This window comes from Tauraco erythrolophus, chromosome 8, assembly GCF_009769465.1.
Source record: "Tauraco erythrolophus isolate bTauEry1 chromosome 8, bTauEry1.pri, whole genome shotgun sequence".
Lineage (NCBI taxonomy): Eukaryota > Metazoa > Chordata > Aves > Musophagiformes > Musophagidae > Tauraco > Tauraco erythrolophus.
This window is the reverse complement of record NC_141472.1, coordinates 3,961,325-3,977,692: the sequence shown is the minus strand read 5'-3', so window position 1 is coordinate 3,977,692 and position 16,368 is coordinate 3,961,325. Positions and strand designations below refer to the sequence as shown.

Sequence of the window (16,368 nt, the reverse complement as noted above, 5' to 3'; positions counted from 1 at the left end):
GATAGAAAGTACAGGAACTGTGCTGAATGAAGGATGAAACACTTGTGTAGCATAAAAGGTTTAAATGTCACTGTGAAGAATGAAAGGCTAATTTAAGGAGAAAAGGCTATTTTTGTGTACAACTTGTGCATTGGATAAAAACGTGGTTGCATACTGTCAATTCTGGTGGTTCTTTAAGATTAGGAATAGAATTATTCTACTTGTATTTAGCAGAACTCTGCTTCTGTATGGACACTTGAACATTTCTTTTCATTGTCAAGCCTATGGGTGATTCTGTTGGATTTGGAACAGTGCTGGTGCTTCATGTCCCCCATGAAGTTGGGGACTTTGGTACTGTTCACGCTGTGGCAACATAGAAAAGCCCGTAAAAGACCCCTAATAATTAAGAAGAACATTGATACCTACTAGACATGAAGCAGGGGGGTTGGAACTAGATGATCTTTGAGGTCCTTTCCAACCCAAACCATTCTATGATTCTATGAAATCTAGTTTTGGAGGGTGATGTGTGCTGTGAGGAACACGCAGCTTTCTAGAGTCCTGCTTTGGCTTTCATGCCATCAGAATGGCATTTGCTAGTAGTCAATGCATTTAATGAAACTAATTTTAGAACTGTAGGTCAGCACTTCCATTTGTTTTCTGCTTGTTAGTCTCACAACTAGCTCAGGTCTTAGGTTTTTATAATAAATAGGACTTCAAAGCCTCGTTTCTTCCCCCTCTGCCAGGTACTGTCACACAAGTGAGAGAACGTGCTTGTTACTGGTTATGTAGCCTGTGCTCTTTGTAAGTCTGACTCCATTTTTTAACACTCCAATCATATTTCCAGCACTAGGGTTGGTGTTTTTTTTTCCCTTTCTTGCTCAATTTTCCTTTTGTTCCTGATCTTTTGTTTCTTTTGTTAGCGACAGAAATACTGTTGCGTAAATCAGCTGTGTTGTCATGGGGAAACTTCACAGCATGAATGTGATGAAAAATGGCCAATAATTTTTTTTTTTTTCTTTTCTCACTGAGAAAATGGGTTAGAAATTTTCTAACAGGGGAATGAGCAGAGAAATAGTTTCCTTACCACCCTCCAGGGCAATCTGTGGATGGATAAGGAGTGATGGGCAGTCTTGGTTCTGCTGTGCACCTGCTACTAGATTTGAAAGCTGGACAAAGGAAAAGTGAGCTGTAATCTCTTGTCATATAGGACCATCCCTTGGCATCTGTCAGCAGTCCAAGTCGGGCTTTTTACTTAGTGCAGCAGATTTGTGAAGCGCCGTATATCCCGCGGAAAGAAGCACATGGCGAGTGTGCTTGTGCCATCTGTCCCTTGTCGCTCGTGTCCGTCTAGTTAAGACTGGAGCTGTCGTTGCTCCGGAGGACAGAGCGGGACGGGTGGCAGCTGCCGTGCCAGCAGTGTGTATTAATGCCCTAAGGAGATCGGATCAAGCGGTGCCTGCCCACGAGCTGTGAAAGGGGCACGGTGCAGGAGCTGCAGATTGAGCGCAGGAGAAACGCGTGAATTCCTCTTGTCAGTGCCAAAGCTTTCACCACGTGGATATTCGAGTTCTGCAGCTGCCTCTGTGGGCTGGTCTGTGCGTACCTCATTGATCCTCTGGACAGAGGTTTTTATGGGATTGATGATAATCGGCCTATTTAGAGTTCGTTCCGCTGCAGTGAACCTGATGTAAGAACATGGCAGAAGCTCAATCCCGAACATCGTTAAGGGGAAATAAACCCTTCATCTGGCTTGGTGATGCAATATCATAGCAAAATTTAAAAGGTCAAACAGATACGGTTTCTTATATGGGGTGAATGATTAATATTCCCAACAGTATACTTATATAAAATTTACAGGACTAACCAAAACTACAGAAGAGAGGGAAAGATGCTAAATAGTTTGTATGTACTTTAATGTCTTCATAGAAGAGAGAGCTAGAATGAAAGCTGTATGGTGGTTTTTTTGTGTGGTTTGTTTTTTTTTTTTGTAAGGAGGTGGGAGTATATGACACTGTGGCAGAAAGATTTCTTTTGTCATAGTATTTAAGCCACGTTGAGTCTCCATAAAAGTGAAGAATGGATCCTAGTAGTAGCATACTAAAGCTGTCACCTACTTTGCTATCTACGTGGCTTTTGGAGAACAAAACCTAAATGGTGTGAAACATCTAATATAGAGCAAACATCATGTTTAATCCTGATTAACTAAGTAGTTTGTTTTGACGTGGATGATATTGGCCAGATAAATTGGGTACTATCAGCCCAGTAATGGTATCAGTGTTACACTTGATCCTCATTGTCCATCACAACTACAGCACGTTTTACAGCGTAAATAGTTAGGCAGGTGAGTTGTGGTCTCAGTTGGTCTCTGGATGCCACCAAAGCATGAACAGTTTAAAGGATATTTTATAAATAAGTGAGCAGAAATAAATACTTATTTGTGAAGAGTAAATATTTCAACAGAGCAGTAATGGTACTTCGTTACACTTAATCTGAGTGATTTATCTCCAAAGGTGTTAAACCTGAGCCTGGTGAAGGAACTAAGGGCAATTTTCTATCAAACTTTTAAAATTAGTCAACCTGCTTGCGGTTTTAGTGGGAAAGTCGTCTGCCAGAGGAGGTCAGATGATGACAAATAACTTGTGGTTCAGAAGTGGCCACCGGAGAGACGGACTTGTGAGAATCAGTGCGATATGCCTGTAGTGTGTGCGTTGGAACCTTTGTGATGGGCATTCGGGTGGCTGGGGTCTCCTCATGACTCCTATTTAAAAGTGGCACCTTCCAAGTCAAGCTTGGATGCGATTTACCCCTACAAAGCGTGTGTTGGCTTTGCTCTCCTTGACAAGTGTGATGGGGTCCTATATCTGATGCAGAAAGAAAAAGGCCATCAGTGCGTAGGGGAAGACGCTTGTTGGATTAGGTGCTCATGTCCAAGTGTTGTCCCTGCCCAGTAACTCTCCTGTGCCACTCCAGCTTCTGTCTCCGCAGGGACGCGGGTCAGCGGCGGAGCGTGCTGCTGGGCTGGCTGCCAGCGGCCCTGGAGAGACTCCACAGTGTCCTCAAGGAGGAAGGCGTGCAGCCCCAAGGCGTTTCTTCAGGATCGGTGTTTTGTGGACCACTGCCCGTCTGAGCTACTGTTTGGAAATGTTGGAGAACAGGGGCATCCTTCCCTCTCACCCCTCAAAGCCGTGTTTGGGGCGGGGGAGCCTTATTGCTAGGTTGGAGTGGAGGAGGTGGCCGGTGAGGAATAGGGGTTGGGCTGAGGACCTCTGTGGCCTCTGGCTGTCCTGGATGCTGCTTACCTGATGTTCAGTATTGGTGCTCAGCCTTTAGTCTGCCATAAACCAAATTCTCATATGTGCTTAATACAGAATGACCTGTTGCTCCTTCTGAATTAGAGATTGCCTAAATTCTTAAAAAAACAGGCAATTAGCTGTTTCTTGCATAGCTAAAGAGCTGTTTCCACGGGCATATCTTTGTATGTAGTGTCTCCTTAGGATGCTACCATGCACTTATTTATCTCTTAAATAATCCACAGATGGATTTTTCTCCTCCTGCTCAGATAAAAAAAATAATATGGGGTATTTGACACACTTAAAAACATTATTTGACATCCTAATTTCTAGCTACTAAGTGTGCCTTTGATACTGATTTCTCTGTCACCTGTTCTTGTGGATAATGTATCCTTGTGTCCAGGTAATTGCCAGGGGATTAGCTGTAGTGTCTTTGCAGGTGTAGTGTGTCACGTTATGGTGATCTGACAGATACTCTTTAAGCACGTGAGCATCTCCAAGCAGTTTATTGCAGCAGAATGGTTATAATGACATTTTTGTCAAAACCTGGACCGTTTATCATGCTTATTTCTACTATATAGCTGTATTTATGGCAGAGCTTCTCCCATTTGAAGAGAATAAGCCTTGCTTTTCCCAGACCCGCTATGGATGCTATACTGGATTTGCATAAACTGTAGTTATATACTCCAGTGGCTTTTCCAGTCTCAGTACTCCGGGCTTTCAGTGAAGCAGACTTTGCTGACTGTGGCTCTTGTTGAGCCATTAACATAACTGGGGAGTGTCCTCTGAACTTTCAAGGTTGTTCTCAGATAACCTTGACATTGTCAGAATTTCTAAAGCTCTGTCCAGTTAATAAGGATGCAATTCTACAGCCTTTTTTTCCCCCGTGTATGAACGGAGCAGTGATGTGATTTTGTGATGTTGCTAGCCATACTGAAGTGACTTTAATTTGTGTAATGGTGCAAAATCATGCAGCTCCACATGTTTTATTCAGAGGAAATCTTAAACCTGCTGTTAACTAATGCATAGCGTACTAAGCTGAATGCATTTGTATGCTGGCCAAATACTTGGCGCTTCTAGCTTCTCTCTTCACTTATTTAAATATGTTTTTCAGAGAAACAGTGCATCGCTCCCCTGGTTTGCTTTATTCTGCTTTTTCTCTGCTAGCAGCTGCACGAAGAACTCTACATCTCCTAGATAGACTGAAGCTCAACGACCTCGAGGTTTTTTTTTAAAACCTTTTTTGGCACCTTTATCTCTGTGTATAAATAGCTCACAAGTCTGTTCCTCAGCATTGGCTAGACCTAAAGTAGTGTTAAATGCTTCTGCGAGGTGAAAGTAGGCTTTCTCAGTTACTTGTAGATGGAGCATGTCCAAGCTGTGTGCTATATTTACACACTTTCATTCCCTAGCAAGTTTTATTCCATAAGATGCCTGCAATATCTGCAGATTCTGTATAGTGTATTTAAAACGCCCTCCTAGCAAAAGATTTGTGCTGGACTTAAAGACAAGTAAGTCTTTCCATAATTCAGTTTGTACTTAGCTACTGTCAAGAGCTCTATCTTAAATGTATTCATATAGTTTTTTAGGTGACATTTTGATCAACAGCAATTCTTTGACTTGTGGTTTGGTTTTTTTTTTGAGGAGTCGTTTAAAATGGGCAGGTAGCACTACTTGCTTCACTGGTGTTTGCTGTGAGTTGCTGAATAAGCCTGCCATTCATGCCCTTGAGTCTCAACTGATTGATTTTTTTGGAATTGGCTTGGCAAGTGTACGTTTTTATCAGCAGGCTGCTTGTACTGCAGGAGGCAGGAGTGCTTCACACCCGTGTAAAGTACACTGGTGCAATAGCCTCGTGTAACTGCCAGGGAAGAGCAAGTGAACGTCTGGAGTTCAACAGGGACGAACTAATGAATTTATCTGCATTTGCAGAAGGTCACAAGGAATTCTCAGTGACCTCAAGGAGATGGTTTTCCTTTCAGACAGCATCTCAGGTTTCAAGGAGCTCCATTAGCTTTCCTGGTTAATTGGTGCTGTTGAGCCATGGAGATTTGCTACCTATTAAAGCATCATTGCTTGTGGTGATGTGGAAGGCTTTGAGGTCTTCTTTCCAAATTTTAGTTGGCTTAAACTCTTGTACTGTCTGACTGTGCGAGGTGATATGGCTGTAAGCATGGTTAAAGCTTTGGAGAAGTTACTGTCAATCTTTTCTGAAACATGACTATCCATGAAACATGAACTGTTGTCAGAGCTAAGAAAATAAATGGAAGTTATTCTGGTGTATAACTTCCTTATGCATTGGTGTTTTGGTTTTTTTTTTTTGTATAACCTAAAAGCCGGCTCTAGCTTTAGTGGTAAACTGTATTGTGATTAGTAATAATATTTGACATTAACATTCTTGAATGGTTACCAGCAAATCGTGTGTTTTCTGCAGGCATGCCTCTAAACCCGGTTATATTTTGTATGCCTGTGGCTCTGAGTAATTTTGCACCCATAACAAGTGGCTTTAAAAAGTCAGGGAAGCATGGGAGGCAGTCAGAGCTTTTGTTAAAGTCTGTGTTGGAGCGACTGATTTGTGCAAGGAACCCAGAACATATAAAAATAGTTTGGGGTTGGGTTTTTTGTTTGGTTTTTTTTTTGTCTGTGATTAGATTGCCAGCCACTGTGCTGGATTTTACAGGCGAATGTAAAATTCTATTTTTTTTTTTAATGATCCGAGACAGTTTCAATTAAATTCAGATTCCTACGTTTTCCCCTTTTTCAGGTGAATAGCATGTGCATATAATGAAATTCCTGCTGAGGTCACTGTAGATAAACCCAGAGGGAGAAAGGTGGGAAGGGAGAGCAGTAACAAGAACTACAGGGGAGATGAGAAGTAGTCCAAACACACCCTCCAGGAGCTGCCAGAAGGAACTAATGATGGGATTCTCCACAGCCTTGAGCTTCAGCCTGACTGTACGGGGCTGGCTGGACACCGCGCTGGCAGGTTCAGAGCCCAAGGGACCTGTTCCTTGAGCAGACCCAGCATGGGCTGGGTTGTAGGTGGCTGATGGAGTGGCTTCTGCATCAGTGACCTGCTCAGCTGCGCTTCTTTGGCTCTCTTGGGATCACCTTGATGCGTGAAGAGAAGAAATTCTGTCCCAAAAGTATTCTTCTGTCAAAAACCTTCCGGCAGTCTCCCCGCTCTATTGCAATTTATAGTTGAATGTGCTCTCTTTACAATCCCTGCTCTTCACTGAGAAAAGGCAATAAATTAATAATAGATCCTGAAATACTGGGCTGGGAGTTACGAGACAGTGATGCGGGAGGTTCTGCCTCTAAATAAGCATTTAGTTGAGTCCTCAGCTTCTGCTTTGAGCCCTGAGGTGCTCCTACTTAAAAAAAAAAATCTGTCAGTGAAGCATGCTGCTGTCTTATTTGTTTCTATTCTTTCCTGTAAAAACAAGGCTGTCAGGTGGTTGTGGGAGCTTGCAGGAAACAATATTGTGAACCTTTTCAAACCTCTTAATATGTTTGTTGTTTTTTTTTGTTTTTTTTTTTTTTTTTTCCTGCTATATTGAAGTGATGCTGAATGCAGAAGCTGTTACTTTTTGAAAGGCTGGTAGTTAAAGAAAAACTGTGTGGGTTTTTTTCTTCAAAAGCATTGAAAAGCAGAGAGCAAGCATGCAAAACATGAATTGCTGGCAAAGTTAGCTAAGATTTTGGGGGTTTGGGGCTGGGGGATCTGACGGCTTAACACAAATTCTAAATATACCCATTCCTTGCCACCTTTGGTTTGCTTCTTTACATAGGTGGTTGAAATGCATTTGGTAAGGATAATAATTTAAGGAAGGCTGAATTACCATGTCCTCAGCAGGAATACAGGGGAATATATACCTTCTACTGTGGTCTCCTGTCTTTGTTATCCCAAGATCACATTAAAAGGTGCTGCTAATTTGCATCCACATTCTCAATGACTGAACAGTCAGGTAACTGAACATCTATACTGAAAATTCAGGGATCCAGCTTTGTGTGATGGAAGTAGTGTCTCTTTAGGAACAAAAAAAAATGTTTGCTTTGCTTGATTGCTGCTCCCTCTTGTGGGTTTCAGGCCAGTTTAAACAAGCTTGAAGTTCATTCTTGGTCTTTTTATATGGAATGATTCATCAGCAGTACTCCTGATCTACTGAGGGGGATATTGACCTTAAGACGTGCTTCACTGCATACCTCTGCAAATTAGAACATTCTTTTATATCAAGAGGACTAAACCTGTCAAAGCGTTTAATCAACTTTTAAAATTTAGTTTACTTTTTTCCAAGAACTGTGCTGCTGTGCTGTTAGTATATTGTATGATTTACTTTTTTTTTTTTTTTTGTAAAAGCAGAGAGAAGTCTGTGTCACAACTGTACCAGGCTTGGCAAGTGCCTGCTATTCTGACAGTATTAAGATCTCTCATATCTCCTCTCCTGGAGTCAGCACTTCTGAGTTGCCCTTCACAGGTTATTGCTCTTGTCTACAGAGGGCTACCATGTTATGGAAGTTGCTCCTGAAAATGAACTTCCCAAAAAAGAGCTCTGTTTGCTTCCTGTGCACTCCCCTGTATACCCAATAAATACAAATGCTGCAGCTATATGAAAGATTGTTTTTTATTATTTTTTTTCTTGCAGTTTCTCAATTGCTTTGCTGGCATAAAATCTCTGTATGCAACGTGTTGTGTCTGAAGATTTCAAAATACTGCTTGCATTTGTTTTTCTCCAGAGGGACGTATAATCTCTATTCTCTGGACAAGGAACTGAAGCGCAGTGGAATTCTGAATTGCTCCTAATTGATGGCAAAGACCTGTGCAGCTTCACTGACGAGTTCTTGGCCTGAAGCTCTTCGAAAATTTCCCACTGAAACTGAAGAGACAAATTGTTCTGACCTATTGCAAAATGGAAAGGCCCCACATTAGCGCGACACTGAAATAACAGCAGTTCACATGATCTAATTCCGATCTTACACCATCTCGGAATAATGATAAAATTTGTCTTTGCACTGGAAGCTGTTCAGTTTCACTCGCTTAACTGGTGTTGAGCTGTTTGTACATAGGAACTGGAATATGGCTATTAAATCTTGGGGTTTTGGCACTTGTCTCCTATGCTTTTATTAGGCCTGATTTTTTAATTTTCACTGTTATCTGATTTCCCTTCCCTCTTGTGCTTTCTCGTTCTATATTCATCGTCTATTTTAGCTACACAAAGTCTTCTGCATATCCCGCTGTGTGCTTTGTTTGCTCTGCGGGATTTTCAGCACCTTTTTCCTTTATCTCTTTGCTTCCTGCTACCCATTTGCATAATTTCTCAATGCCATATAACTTGCATGGCCAAGAATTGGATGTTTAATTAGTGTCTGATCAAGCAGCTCCAGCTATTGGGTATCTGGTAACGTTTGAAATGTATTACTGCCCCTGCCCCTGTGCCACTTCAAGAGTGTATAATATGGGGGGAATATTCAGTGGACTACCTGAAACTTCTGATCTTCGTTTTCCTTGGCCTTAAAAGAATGAATCAGTCTGAAACTTGCCTGGATGCAAAGACTGCAGTTCTGTGGAGATCCAGTGGTGTTGGTGGACATACACTTCCCTGAAAATGTATTTGTTCTTACTGTGATGCAAGTAAAGGTGGGGTTTTGGTTGCTTTTTTTTTAAGATGATTAAACCAGAAAGCAGGTGCACTTGAATTGAGAAACAATACAGAACTTAATCTTGTATCTATGCACTTTCTTGAAGCTTTATGTAACTTCTTGTCACAGATTGGGTAATCACTAAACCAGTATCAGTAACCTTTATTTCAAAATCTGTTGGGTTTTTTCTTTTTTCTTTATTTTTTTTCTCTTGACTGGTAGTTTGAGCATTGTTTTAAGCAGTTGCTGAGGTTTGTATCTACGTTTTAATGTGCTGTCAGTGCAGAGCTGTGTTCCAGATTTGCCTGCTTTCATTCAGATGAAATTTGCAGTTCAGTGGAGACCAGGATGCGTAACCCACAGACGACATTGCTTGTAACAGTCCCTGAATTTCAGTTCCTATTTATATTTCAAATACTCTTACCAGTCAGGAACAAAAACTCTGTTTATGTCCATGTTCAAAATGACCACAGTGCCTGTATCATAGCAAGCATGCTCCTCTTCCTCTCCAAAGAAATTAATTCAGAATGCCAAACATACACGTTTGGGATAATAAAGGAAGATGTAAAGCCTTTTGAGGTGTACGTATGACAGACTTATGTGGGATGGGCCTTTATAGGGCTGTTTGCATACTGTCCCTCTTTCAGCCAGATTGCTTTAAGCTCTCTAAAGTCTACAGTGAACTCTGTGTGACTCTAATTATAAAGGCTGTTCTACAATCAAACAGAAATACGGTATTTAAATAGTACTCTGTAATACAACTGTTCTACTTGTGTGTTTTGAGGTTCAGTTTTTAATCTATGTTTTAGATGAGGAAGACAGTTGCTGCAAAACACTGCTGATGTAATAGAAGAAGACCTAAAGGGTTGGTGCGGTCACTGTAAAAGAGAAATTTCTCTCTTTTTATGAAGAAGTTGGGTAAAGTAAGTGGAAGAAACCACTGAATGCAGTTTCATGCAAACAAGTATTTCAGGAGCCAAGACTGGGATGCTTTGTATGCTTTTCTTGTGAAATCCCAGTTCACATTTGCTGGTACTGTCAGTTAGTGGGTTTTGTTCCATTTTTTTCCTTCTAGGTATCATTGTAGCCGCAACAATTCTGATTCATTTACTTGAATGAGTGATCCAGCTGCTTCCAAGGTCAATGTCAACTCCCTCAAAACTATTTTACATGAGTAAGTCTTAATGTAAAGTGTACGAGTGCAGTATAGAACGTGTGATATCGTTCCTTGAGATAACAGCTGCAGAGTGGTATCCAAATTCTTCTCTGGTGGGAGCAGCCACTTACTGACTAGAGCTATTTTGAGAGGAAACGCCAATTGAAGAAGTGACGTAAATGTGGTTAGTTGATACTGCGTTGGTCCTCTGCCAGATAACACTACCTATAGAAAACTGGTGGAGATTTAAAGCTGTAACACGTTTCTGCAGAGCTGCCAGCCAACATCCTGTGCTGAAATCGTTCTTTCCTCCCTGTTTTGTTTTTTCAGAGTACGGAAACAGGACAAGGTATTTATTGCTAAATAGCGGTGGAAGCGGTATGCCCTGTATATACAAACTCTTGATCACTTTCCTTATGTCAGCAGTGATCTTCTCGCTCGCCGGGCTCTGGAGCTACAGTGCTTATGAACATCCCTGTTTTTACAGGATTCTACAGAACTGATGAGTTGTCACGCTAATTTTCTGCTGAATCTTGCCTCTGAAGCTGCTTTGAACTCTCCAGTGTTTTCTCCTGGAGAGGGTTAGGAAGTATTTCTTCTCTGAAAGGGTTGTCAGCCACTGGAATAGGCTGCCCAGGGAGGTGGTTGAGTCCCCACCCCTGGATGTGTTTAAGAATAGGGTGGATGATCTACTTAGCAATATGGTTTAATGGGGATTAGGGGACGGTTAGACTCGATGATCTCTAAGGTCTTTTCCAACCTAGAAATCTATGAATCTATGAATCGAAGGACGTGCTTCGAGCACTTTTCCTTCCCCTCCTACCACAGGCCCAGTGTGTCTTAAAGTGGAATCCAGCTTGCAGCTAAACCGGTGGCCTAGTATGCAAAGGGAAGCCAAGACTGCAACAGAGACCACACCAGGCGCAAGCCACCGAAGAACTTGTCCACAAGCTCTTCATTGCTAGTGTGCAGGTGAAGATACCTGACCAGGTAGGAGAGGGAAAGAGACTCTATCACCTTCCTCAGTAACTAGTAAATTTTAAAATAATACCACCTTTAAACTCCAAGGGGAGGAGGGGGGGGGAAAGAAGAAACCCCATTTACTAAGAGAATAAATGTCTCTGAAACACTGTTAGGATCTATGGACATGATTACAGGGTAGCTTGCTTTCGACAGGTGTTTGAAGATCAATCCTTGTGGCAGGGTTTACTTGGTAACCCATGCAAGCTCACGATGGAGTTCAGTTATTGTTTAGGCTATATTTTTAGCAGCAGCCCCTTGTGACTGCATGGCAATATAATTTATGAAGCAGGATGCAACTCCCTAATTGTCTCTGACACTGTAGAGCTGTACACGCTGTTCACTGCAGTGTTCTGCAGAATAAACATTCTCCTTTATGAGGGGGGGGGGGAAAGGTCTGTGTCAACTTTCCAGCCTCTGGTCACATGCTTAAATTCTATCTCCGAGACGAGTTTCCTGGCAAACACATAAGCAAATGTTTCTCCGAAGTGGACAATGTTCATGTGTAAATTCCTCATTAGTCGTGGATCTCTTTCCCTCCTCCTCTTCCCAGTCTCTAGCTCAAAATGTTAAGCAAGATGACCAAGAATGCTGACCCCTTAAACACAGATAACTCGCAACAGCACCATCGGCATGTCAGAGGGGAGCGCCTGCCTGTTCGTGCTCCCTGGTCCTGGCGCTTGGGGATTAATGAAAAGAGAAAAACAAAGCTCTGGCATTCTGAGAAACTTTAAAAACAAAATAAGAAATCAATCTTGGAACACCCTTGCAAGAAAAACTTTCCATGAAAAAACGTAGCGTTTAATCTCCCACCAAACTTCAGTCTTGTGAATGAAAATTCAGCAGAAATAGGCTGAGGTTGTTAGGATGGCCGTGGGAAACACAGTAATGGTTCTTCTGGTCAACTTTCCTCTGTAGGTGTCTTTATTATCCCCTTTGGATGGGGAAAATCGGATACTTCTCAAAGTGAACTGTCACGTTTTTTTGCCAAGACGTTTGCTAACAAGATTCTTCAGTGTTTGCAAAGGATTTTAAGGTGTAAGACGTGATCATTGTACACTTAAGATACTATATTAGTTTCTTCTCTGTAGTGATTATAGTTAAATATTTGGGTTGAAACCATAATTATGTTTAGCTGCAAGTCTGAATTTTTGGACTTGGCTTTCACTGTGAATGGGATGTTGGTTGCCTTTTTTTTTTTTTTTTTTTGCATGTTGAGTTGGAGAGCTTGATGAGGTATCGGTGATGCTCCTAGAGTTGTTTCAAGTGCTGCTGTGTTTCCCCACCTAATGTCCCTAATGAGGCTTAGGACTGAGGTGCAGAACCTCTGCCCTTCTGCGTGGTATTCTTTGTAATTATTGTTGGTTTTCCAATTTACAGAATTTGCAGTCGTGACGGAAATGGTTAATACAGCTTCTAGCTCTTTAAAGCTGATTAGGTTTGAGGTAGGAGGTAGAGCCTGGGAGATGGCAAAGCCTAGTATTGTGGATACGTCAGTGGAAAAGCGCTTTTCTTTCACTTTTACTTCTGGTTTTTTGACACAAATGTCTATGTATCGGTGTACTTAAGTTCCGTGAGATGCTCTTAACCAAAGCTTTTTTTGTGTTTTTTGTTTTCTTGGTCTGATGTTTTAAAATTCTGTGGGGTGTGTTTTTTTGTTGCGTGTGGGTTTGTTTGGTGTGGTTTTTTTTTCCCCTTTCATTATTAAGCAAAGGAACAGAAAAGTTTAAGAATAGGTCAGGAATTTATTGGCTTATGGGAACTATTCTTAAACCTGTCTCTTGTAAAATGGAAAGATCCTCTAACTCTTCATACACCCACATTTCAAACTTCCGAAGCCTTCTGATAGTAGCGAGGCATTAATATATTCCATCTCCAAATGTTCCTGACAGCATTGCTTTTGAGTTTGGCAGCTTGAACGGATGCCCTGAGCTGAATGATAAATACGCCACGTAGAGGCTACCCAAGAGTCTTCCAGCTTCCCCACTAGCATGATTCGGTTTGTCTGACACCCGTGCGGCGAGGGGCACTTGCGTGGTCTGCTTCAGCAGTTTCCTTCCTCTTCCTCCTCCTGGCTGCATCGCCTTCTAGCCTCAACAGAAAATAATCTGTTGATACTGGCAGTGCATTTTGGTGATGAAAAACGGACATTGTTTTCCTAAGCAGCACTTAGTTGTGTGTACTTGAGTTCATTGCCTTGGTTACGGTTTACAAGGAGGTTTTGTTGACTTTGCCAACTGAGCCGCGAGGGTGCCAGGATGCCCGCAGCAGACAGCGGTGATGAAGTGAGATGCGTGCGTAGTTTCTTCTCTCTTTGTGACTTCAGATGGGTGTTACCTCGTAGATTTTTATAGACTTTCTTGAACTTTAGAAGAACAAGATTATGATTTATTTTTTTTTTAAAAAAAAAAAGGCAGGCTAGAGAGTAACTAAATTTTTATTCTAATAATGATACACTTTCTAGCCTTTCTGTCCACAAAATGAGACTTCCTTTGTCTGTTCCCACTGTTTCAAAGGCCAGTAGTAAATGTGATATGGAGGGACGTTACTGAAATTCTAAGAGATGCTACTTGAGAGTAAAGGGAAATGCACAATAGAATTTCTTTTTCTTAAATATAAATGAAATAAGCTGAGTTACATATGTAGGTGACAGTGTTGGGAGATGGCTGCTGGTATTGCTTAAGAATTAGTACTGGGGTAGGCCAAGCTGGGGCAGCCAGTGTGCTCTATGTTGCAGGTTTTTTCCATGTTTAAACCTGTCTGTGAAGGCTTTGACTGCCTTATTCCTCCTTGAATCCCTGCTTCCGTGCCTGCTAAACTACCTCTGGCACAACACACCCTGAAGACGAAAATAATCAATGGGGTGTGACCTGTGTTGGAGGGCAGGCTTCCTTGGAACTTGCTTGCATTATCAGTGACTGTAACATACCTTGAAGATGACTGTATCATCTTTCCCTCTTCCTTTTGACTCAACTCCTCGGTAGTTACTGATAAATAAAGGGTTGCAGTTCTGTGAAAGTGATTTTTAGGATTTAGGCCTGTGTTTTGTGGGGGAATGCATTGTGGTTTTGTATACGCACGTTTGTGAAGGTGAGGTGTGTTCCCCAAGGAGAGAGGAGGAGTCTGAGCCATCGGAAAATGAGCTGCTGTCCTAAGAGTAGTAATTTTTTTTCTCTGCTTAGAAATACCTGCCAGGTTTGTGACAATGTCAGCTTTTTTTTTTTTCTTCTAACTCCCTTCTGTTACCTGTTTTTCTTCCGCTCAGTTTAGCGTTGTGCTACATGTAATGCATATTTCCATCGTGACCGTGCTTCCTGCTTACACGTCTCCATGAATTCGTGTCGCTCTTGCAATGTCCAACGTTCAGTCCCATTTCAGATGGGAAACTCACAGAGGCAAGAACCATGCGCCGAAGTCACGCTGTTCAGCAGAGCTTCAGATCCCTTGGCTGTCTTTCCGAGTGCAGAGAGCTATGACTACGTAGACACTGCGTTTTTGAGGGAGTATAAAAAAAAAAAAGATAGATTAATACCTACTTTCAGTGTTCTCGAGGTGCTGTGAGTACCCCCTCTGCTCCCCCAAGTTACACAGCAGCAGTTGGAAGTGTGGAGCGCCAGGAGGAAGGAGAGGTGAGGAAGAAAACATATACGCGGGTATGTGTAGAATTCCCGTTCCTGGAAAATCTGTCAGGACCTGTTTGGAAATCCAAGCAGAATGGGGCTCGCTGCATTTAAAATCAATTCAGACATGCTGAAGTGTGTGTTTTGAATGCCGTCAGCTCTGTATTACCCAAAAAAAAAAAAAAAAAAAAGGAAGTTCACTAGTATTAAAAAGACCTCCCGATCCTTCAGGTCCTACCCAGCAGGTCCATAGCACACTTGTGTGTTTGAATTTATCCTGAGGTATGAAGTGCTTCCTCAAGTAAACCAAAACAAACCAAACATTTTGGCTTCTACATTGATTTGGAAAGTAATTAGAAAAAGATGGTGGTGGTGGGATGCTCAGTAATTTATGCCTCGTATAGGAAGTACATCTCTGGTGTATCTTCCAAGTGACAGATAGTACAAAAACTGTACAAACTTGCCACTGAATGTAAGAGGAGGTTAATTCTCACTAACCAAGAAAACCAGAACAAATTGTCTATTTTAAGCTAAGAGGAAAATATGCGTACTTCTTCATGCTGAGTTGTTACGATGCTTCACGGTTAACATCGCTCTCCTTTCCTTTCCTTCTCTGTTAAACTTCTGTATATAAGATAGGACACATTTTTCTTGCAGAATTAACTTCAGTGCCTGGCCCCTGGCTACCTTGGGGTGAGCTGCCATAGTCTAGAAGTGCCTCCTTCACAGCTGATTATGATTTTTTGGATTTCTGCAATGCTTGATACCGTTTACTGCACCAAAATTAAATGCTGAGCAGTCTCTGGGAATTGGGGCATAATTTCTCTTGGTCTTGGGGCTGTTCACAAAAGACAGACTTCCTCTGCATTGCAGGGCAGAGTGGAGAGGTTGCCAGCCTGAAGGCAGGATCACCCAGCGCTCAGGGGGCATCTCCAGGGGCAGAAAGCAATGCTGCAGGGTATTCCTTCAGTTATTCTAGATTTCTGTTGTTCTTTGCTCTTGCTGAGGGAGCATAAGGGAAACGTAGCAAACTAGGAACTTTATCAGCCTTAATAACCAGCTTAGTGCTATATGTTGTACCCCCTGAACAGGGAATCGTTTCCTGATCATATTGCCGTGTGCCTGGTTCCTGATATAAGCCATACTGAGGGATGAAATGGGAATCTGTTAAAGATAGATTTAAATTACAGATGTTTTCTCTGTTCTGAATGCTGGCTGCCTATGAAGTGTGCTGGGCAGATTGTATTGACTGGCTTCCCTTTCCCTTTTCATTTCACCTATTTTGCTCTGCAGGCATTCCTGTCATCCCCTCCAGCTAGCAGGTCTACCAAGAAATTGAACACAAGGCTAGAGTTCAACCTCCAGTTGTCATCTTAGAGTAGCCTAAGCCTGACTTTTTCTAATTATAAACCAATACCTTTGAGACATGTGATTCTGTTCCTCCTTCACAGAAACAATTCAGATCTGTTTTTTGTTTTGTTTTTTTTTTTTTAAAGCAAAATTGGGTCCTTAGCTCTGTAATGAAGGAAAATATGAATTAAGAGGGGAAAAAATAACTTGTAGGCTCAGCAGGTGGTTTTGGAGTCCGATGAAAAGTGGAGACTTGGGAGACCTTGTTGCAGCCTTTCAGTACTTAAAGGGGAGTTATAGGAATGATGGAGAC

The 16,368-nt window shown here is 41.9% G+C and overlaps 1 protein-coding gene across 4 annotated transcripts in view; it reads left to right on the top strand.

Annotated features, from left to right (window-relative positions):
- Positions 1-16,368, top strand: part of LRRFIP1 (LRR binding FLII interacting protein 1) — a 105,749-nt gene that overhangs the window by 24,167 nt on the left and 65,214 nt on the right. Inside the window, exon 1 of one of the 4 annotated variants that reach the window (XM_086615745.1) lies at positions 8,815-8,907. The exons of the other annotated variants lie outside the window; for them this stretch is intronic. Within the exon in view, the coding sequence (XP_086471871.1) occupies positions 8,815-8,907 (93 nt within the window). Of the gene's footprint in view, positions 1-8,814; positions 8,908-16,368 lie in introns of those variants that run through there. 4 annotated transcript variants of the gene reach the window in all.